This window comes from Dunckerocampus dactyliophorus, chromosome 8 (assembly GCF_027744805.1).
Source record: "Dunckerocampus dactyliophorus isolate RoL2022-P2 chromosome 8, RoL_Ddac_1.1, whole genome shotgun sequence".
Taxonomy (NCBI): Eukaryota; Metazoa; Chordata; class Actinopteri; order Syngnathiformes; family Syngnathidae; genus Dunckerocampus; species Dunckerocampus dactyliophorus.
In genome coordinates, this window is record NC_072826.1 from 30,787,391 (window position 1) to 30,795,000 (window position 7,610).

The following is a 7,610-nucleotide window of genomic DNA, read 5'->3' on the forward strand; positions in this document are numbered from 1 at the left end:
CAGGCTGGACTGGATGGCACAGGAGACAGCACGTGGCATAGAATGACAGAGTGCCATCCAGTCGCCAAAGGATGATGCCAATGAGGGGCAGCTGCGCACGTCCTGTAGCCCTGTGGACGATCGTATCCTCCTTTCACACTTGTAATCTACCCTAATCATACCCTTCATTCCTCCATCCTTGATCATTTCACTGATTCTATTCGTGTTAATGATTGATACTCCAATATCCTTGCTTTAGATACCACTTCTTTATGCTGGAAAATCACTGATGCTTTTGATACATTCATTCAGTCATTTGAGGTCATGTTTGTCTGTTGAAAGGAAGCCATGTGTGAAGTTTTCATTCTTATGGTACTTATTAACTGTCATCTACAGTATTTGAATGCTTTTATTGTTCTACTTATTTTTCTTGTTAAAAATACCACTTTCACGTATTTGATGTGATTTGGTCCTGTTTGCTATCTGTTGCAGTAGCTTGGCTGTAAATCACCCTGCTACCTCCATACTGTATATTCAAATCAATTATGACATAAATCCATTATTCAATGATTCATGTGTTTAAATCCATCCATCTTCTATGCCGTTTGTCCTCACTAGAGTTGCAGATATGCTGGAGCCTATCCCAGCTGGCTTTGGGCGAGAGGCGGGTACACCCTGGACTGGCGGCCAGCCAATGGCAGGCCACATTCACACTCACATTCATACCTCTGGACAATTTAGAGTCTCCAAATAATATTGAAATGAATATATTATTCAACAAATACATGAATGAAAAGTCTTGTATTCTTTATGCTATGATGTGAAATGAATATGATATGAAATTATATTTCAAATCTACCAGACACATTAAGTGAAATTGCACAAAATATCGGTATCAGTATCGCCAATCTACTCTGTTGGATGGGTCAGGAAACCACTGGTATCGCACATCACTCGTGCACGTGTCATGTTTACTGTCACGAGAGGAGACTCGCCAGTGGTTTCTGCTTGTTTTTGCTGCCCTCAAGTGGCCAAAAGGTGTATAAAACTCATCTTGCTAGGTTGATTTATGGGAATCTAAAATAACTTGATTGCATCCCCTCTGATTCAGTGTGTGTGTGCGTGTGTGCGTGTGTGCGTGTGTGTGTGTGTGTGTGTGTGTGTGTGAGAGAGAGAGAGACTAAATATGAGCATGTGCCTCATCATATGTCAAGGGGGTGGTTGTGCAACGTTGCTGTGACTTCGTGAGTTGCACGCGAGAGGCTCCTTGTGCAGAAGGACAGCAGGGCTTTTCCTTCCAAACCATGGCAGAAACGCTTGCCGTTGACCCCAGCAAGATGGGGAAGGGCCGGGCCATTGCGGTGCTGACCTCGGGTGGCGATGCCCAGGGTGAGTGGGGGCGGTGAAGTCAGGGAGTAAAGGTTGAAGATGCTTTTATTGTCATGACAACGTAGCGTAATATGCACGGATGAGCCGCTATTTCCCTGCAGCGTGCATCTCCCGCACATATCGGTTGTTCCAAGTATCAAAATGCTTTTTTCTAATATCAAAATACAAACATTTGGGATAGTCTTGTGTTTCATGAAGTGAGGCCAACGTTCCACTCGTCTTTCACTTGACTTCACCTTTGACCTTCTTTGTGTGTGCCTCCAAGACATTCATGCATTCACTGATGCTTATTTCATACCTTACTATTCATCATGTGTGCATCCAATGTCATATATGCTCTGGTTGGTCCTTGTGGATCATGGATGATACTTTATTCATCTCCACGAGAAATTCACGATTATTACTCCAAAAATATGCACATTCAAGCTAACCTTACCAAATGAAGCCTAAATACGCATACAAGGAATTCAAACTGTGAATGTAGTACTCTACATTGGCCTCTAGGTGTCAGTCATTGTTCGGTAAGACACACAAGCACCAGACTTGCTTGCCAGAACAATGATCTCACAACAGGCACAATATAATAATAAAGAACATACAAAAGTAACATAATAATGGTAAAAATAACAACAACACAGGCTACTGTTGTGGCCATAATCCAGGTCAAACTCAACTCTGAGCTCCCAACTTCCCTTCCTGTCCATACATCCAGAAGATATTTATTGCAACACAAACGAGCACAAGTCTTAGTTTCTCTTGTTATGTCTACTTTACTGGGTAATAGGAGTGCACACGTGACTATAGGGGTGTTATTTCATGTTTAGAGGGCTCCAAACATGTTACAAAGCATATTTAGAAGTTTTTATGCCATAACTCTGAAAATATTCCATGTATAAAGAAAGAATTTTACTTTGTGGAAATTCACTTACGGTTGGGTCTGGAACCAATTAACTGGCATAAACGAAGGATTACTAGCCCTAACTTAGCCCTAACCTAGCCCTAACTCTAGCCCTAACTTAGCCCGAGACCTAACTCTAGCCCTAACCCTAACTCTAGCCCTAACCTAGCGCTAGCCCTAACTCTAGCCCTTACCTAGCCCTAACCTAGCCCTAGACCTAACTCTAGCCCTAACCCTAACTCTAGCCCTAACCTAGCGCTAGCCCTAACTCTAGCCCTTACCTAGCCCTAACCTAGCCCTAGACCTAACTCTAGCCCTAACTCTAGCCCTAACCTAGCCCTAACCCTAACTCTAGCCCTAACCTAGCGCTAGCCCTAACTCTAGCCCTAACCTAGCCCTAACTTAGCCCTAACCAAGCCCCAGCCCTAACCTAGCCCTAGCCCTAACCTAGCCCTAACCTAGCGCTAGCCCTAACTCTAGCCCTAACCTAGCCCTAACTTAGCCCTAACCTAGCCCTAACCTAGCCCTAACCTAGCCCTAACCTAGCCCTAACCAGAGTGCAGAAGAGTGTAACATAGTAGAAATGTTGTTGGTAATATTAAAATCTTGTCTCATCCTCGTAGACACACTGTGGTGTATGGTCTGGTCTGGTGACACCCCTCCTAATGAATGATAACGATGATGGGTAGAAGAGATGGAGTCAGAGTCACGGTCTGGCCTTTAGCCTGGCGGTCAGGCTAGCACCACAACCGTGCTTCCGTTTGCTGTCAAGCAGCCAGCGGTTCACCTCGCTGCAGGTTTTAAGAAAGTTGAGCGTAGATGTGATGTTTTCACCAAAGAGAAGGAGTAGTGGAGAAGGTAGTGGTGGTGACCAGGAAGGAGTAAGATCTGGACACGTACTAAATATCTGAACGTGCGTTGTCGTGCGTTGTTGCACGTTCAGATATTTTGTGCGTGTCCAGGCGCATGAAGATGCGTAAGCTTGTCTTGTGCATAGAGTTTGTTTACGGGACAAAGAACCTCTGCAGCCAGTCAGCACGTCACACGCGCACCCTCGCTTTGGTTTTTCTCTCAGACCAGCCATAGCGAGCCCGGAGCAGTTGGGCCCTTGGCTTAAAACTCCATTTGGGACTTAGATTTCCAGGGCTCTGAGACACAGGATCTATTTAGCAGGCTATTTCTAGAACGGTGACCTCTGTGCCATGTGTTATGGAAGCTGGGGAGTAAAAGGAGCGGCCGATGCCGTTCTTTTCTTTTCTTGTTTGCTACGTAAGGGCACATTCTCTTGGCACCTGCAGAGTCAATCTATCCACATCTTGTCCTTTAAGTCACCCCCCAGGAAGGACAAGATGTCCTGCACCGTCTGCTCTTCGTCTTATTTGTTATATGGACAATTTGATCATTTTACAAAGATATTGTATGCAGTATATGCTTGAAATGATTTTATCATTAGCAGTAAATGAATGCTAATAATGCAGGCTGTGTGTGTGTGTGTGTGTGTGTGTGTGCGTGTGCGTGTGTGTGTGTGTGTGCAGGCATGAATGCAGCCGTGAGGGCCACGGTTCGAGTGGGACTTTACACCGGAGCCAAAGTCTATTTTGTCCACGAGGTAATTCAAACTTTCATTTTCTTCTTTTTACTTCTCATTCTGCCAAAAAATATCAACCAAATCTTGGAAGTGTGTCCTTTCTTGGGCTAAAAAGCCTTTGCTTTGCCGTAATTGACCTTAGCTGCTTGTAGGAATTGTTTTTCTTTATTTTTTTAAGCTGCTGTGCATCTGTCATGATTTCAAATTTTCATTTTCTGCTTATTCATGTTTCTTTTTTATTTTCATGTACTTTGTTTTTTTTAATGAATTACTTTCTTTTATATGTTATCATTCTTTTCTTCTCTTTTATTCTTTCCCTTCTTATTTATTTTACATTTTTAATCTCTTATTTATGTTATTATTCATTTATTTCAATTCCATTTAAAGTCCATGTATTCATTTTTTATTTATTCATTTATGTTTTACTTATTAATGTAAATGTAAATGTATTTTATTTTATTTTATTTTTTATTTTAATTATTATTTATTTATTTTTATTTTCATTTACTGTAGATTTGTTTTGACTTGTTGACTTTATTTTGACCTGTAACAGTTTTTTTTGTTGTTTTTTTGTTTCCCTTCATGCCGTCTAATTCTAAAAAAATTAGGACACAAACACAATTTTTTATTTTGAAAGAAAAGGTAACCACATAAGTTTATTGTCAGTTTGTTAAACAGAGAAGGTGAAGAAATGATCAAATTGCGTAAGATGAGGGGCGTAGTCTCTCCAATGTGTCGCGGGTCTTCCCCGAGGCCATCGGACGTGCCCTGAACCCCTCCCCAAGGAGGCATCCTGCCCAGATGCCCGAGCCACCTCATCTGGCTCCTCTCAATGCGGAGGAGCAGCGCTTCTACTCTGAGTTTATCCGTGCACCCAAACATTCTCCATAAAAGTAACGAACAGAATGGGTGACAAAGACAAAGTCCAACCCTCACTGGAAACGAGTCGGACTTATTGCCGTTTGCAATGTGAACCAAACTCTGGGAAACGCAAGCTCCTCCACCACGATAAGGTGGTGGCTCAGGAACGAGACGACCATGACAATAAGTAGCGAACAGAGTGTAAACATGCCATGGAAGGACCATGAGCACCTCGAAAAGGCTGCAGACTAGAGCAGCTCCGTTGGTGGACATGTCGCCCACAGCTTGTGTTGTCCAAGAAGATGTGAGAGTGTTGTGGTTTTGTTGATTGGCAGGGTTACCAGGGCTTGGTGGATGGCGGAGACAACATCCGCCCTGCCACATGGGAAAGTGTATCAATGATGCTGCAGCTGGTGAGTAGAATCCCATTCTTAAACGCACTCCTTATCGAAGCACTATTTTAGTATGACATCAGCCCCCGTCTAACCTTGTGGAGAGTGTTTGCAATGCTTAGCCTCTGTGGTGCCATCCTGGAGGTCAAATGGGCATTGAAATGTCAACAGAGCATGATGATCCTTCTGTGATGGCTCCTTTGACTGTGAGATGTTCCTCAGGGTGGAACCGTGATTGGGAGTGCCCGCTGCCAGGACTTCCGCGCCAAGGAAGGCCGTACCAAGGCGGCGTATAACCTGGTCAAGCTGGGCATCACCAACCTGTGTGTGATTGGAGGTGATGGCAGTCTGACCGGTGCCAACCAGTTCCGAACTGAGTGGAGTCAGCTGTTGGCAGACTTGGTCAAAGCTGGTGAGATGAAAGCGTAAGCTCGTTACTGGGATGACCGGTCATCATTTCATCTGTGCTCAGGTAAAATCAGCACAAGTGAAGCAAAGCAGTCGTCCCACCTGAATATTGTGGGCATGGTGGGCTCCATTGACAACGACTTCTGTGGCACCGACATGACCATCGGCACCGACTCTGCCTTGCATCGCATCATCGAGATCGTGGACGCCATCGCCACCACAGCGCAGAGGTACGCCTGTACCATTTTTATTACTGCGTAGCTTCGCATGGGCAATACTACCGTACAGAAAGTCAACTTTAAAGTAGTCAGTGCACAGCTCAGATTCCATTTACTAACCTCTGAAAATCAGTCAACACACAGACGTTATTGGAGCAAGACAATTGCTAACAGGCAAGCATCATGGTAGTCGTGTCATGGTCTGGGGATGCAGGAGTGCTGCTGGCACTAGACATCAGCGGTTCTTTGAGGGAAAACGTGAATTCCAACATGTACTGTGACATTGTGAAGATCCGCTCCCTTGGTGTTGGTGGCGTCATGGTCTGGGAATGCATGAGTGCTGCCGGCACTAGACATCTGCGGTTCTTGGAGGAAAGAATGAATTCCAACATGTACTGTGGCATCCAGAAGATTTGAAGATCCACTGCCTTGGTGGTGGTGGCATCATGGTCTGGGGATGCATGAGTGCTGCCGGCACAGGGGAGCTGCGGTTCATTGAGGAAAAACATGAATTCCAACATGTACTGTGACATTGTGAAGATCTTCTCCCTCGGTGGCGGCGGCGTCATGGTCTGGGGATGCATGAGTGCTGCCAATACAGGGGAGCTGCGGTTCTTTGAGGAAAAACATGAATTCCAACATGTACTGTGACATTGTGAAGATACGCTCCCTCAGTGCTGGTGGCATCATGGTCTGGGGATGCATGAATGCTGCCGGTACAGGGGAGCTATGGTTCATTGAAAACATGCACTGTGACATTGTGGATCAGAGACTGGTTTGCATGTGAGATGTGAGCTATTGTACAGGATACATTGTTCATGGATGTTTCCATGCAGTCACCAGAGGACGTTCATCCTGGAGGTAATGGGCAGGCATTGTGGGTGAGTCCAGCATGTGTGTGAGGTGAACATAACGTCTTCAGTGTAGTTCAGTGTAGTTGAAACCCCGTAAAGAAACACAAAGAGGGTTTTTCTTCATGCTTTGAAGCTGCTCATGGAACTGTGACTTCCAGTTACCTGGCGTTGGTGACGGCTCTGGCATGTGCTGCTGACTGGGTGTTCATTCCAGAGATGCCCCCAGAGGAGGACTGGGAGGACCATCTGTGCAGACGACTCACTCAGGTAAAAAGCATCCCGTCTATAAATGACCAATTGCTGCTTGTGGATCTCATTTGTTTTCTTCACGCCCCGCCTAGCAAAGACAACTTGGCAACCGTCTGCACATCATCATAGTTGCAGAAGGAGCCTGTGACCTCAGTGGCAAACCAATCAGCTGCGAGTACATCAGACAGGTCAGAAGAACAATAATATTTGCTTTTGCGTGTCAGTCACACCAGTGCTGATTTGACACATTTCTGCTCAGTTGATTACAAAACGGCTTGGCTTCGACACCCGTACCACCATCTTGGGTCACGTGCAGAGAGGCGGAACCCCCTCGGCCTTTGACAGAATCCTGGTACCCCCTCCCTCCTTACATGCACTATACGTATACTAACTATACATGTTGTGTATTTGCAAGGTCATCCCATAGTTTGTGTGCTCTGTGTTGACTCAGGCCAGCAGGATGGGTATGCAGGCAGTGATGGCCCTGTTGGAGGCCACACCCGACACCCCCGCGTGTGTGGTCACCCTGTCGGGGAACATGGCTGTCAGATTGCCTCTGATGGAGTGCGTGCAAGTCGTAAGTAAACCAGCGTGCACCACACACGCACTGGAACCTCCGAAGCCCAACACATTCCGTGACGCTTCTTCATTTCCTAATTCCTAGCCAACAGCAGGGGTGTCCAAACTTTTTCCACAGAGGAAACTGAAGGATGTTTGGGGAACGATTTAAAAGATGGTAAAAGCAATCAAATGTAGCTCAATATATGAGGTCCA

General features: G+C 45.4%; 1 protein-coding gene across 2 annotated transcripts in view; it reads left to right on the top strand.

The window, feature by feature from the left end:
- The first annotated feature begins 1,114 nt into the window (after positions 1-1,114).
- pfkmb (phosphofructokinase, muscle b) overlaps positions 1,115-7,610 on the top strand; it is a 15,972-nt gene continuing 9,476 nt past the window's right edge. The window contains exons 1-10 of one of the 2 annotated variants that reach the window (XM_054785238.1): positions 1,115-1,368; positions 3,802-3,875; positions 5,051-5,128; positions 5,330-5,519; positions 5,580-5,745; positions 6,570-6,614; positions 6,746-6,854; positions 6,929-7,024; positions 7,096-7,188; positions 7,288-7,413. In XM_054785238.1, the coding sequence (XP_054641213.1) occupies positions 1,284-1,368; positions 3,802-3,875; positions 5,051-5,128; positions 5,330-5,519; positions 5,580-5,745; positions 6,570-6,614; positions 6,746-6,854; positions 6,929-7,024; positions 7,096-7,188; positions 7,288-7,413 (1,062 nt within the window). In that variant the 5' untranslated portion in view covers positions 1,115-1,283. The remainder of the gene's footprint in view (positions 1,369-3,801; positions 3,876-5,050; positions 5,129-5,329; positions 5,520-5,579; positions 5,746-6,569; positions 6,615-6,745; positions 6,855-6,928; positions 7,025-7,095; positions 7,189-7,287; positions 7,414-7,610) is intronic. The other variant, XM_054785239.1, reaches the window with a different exon arrangement.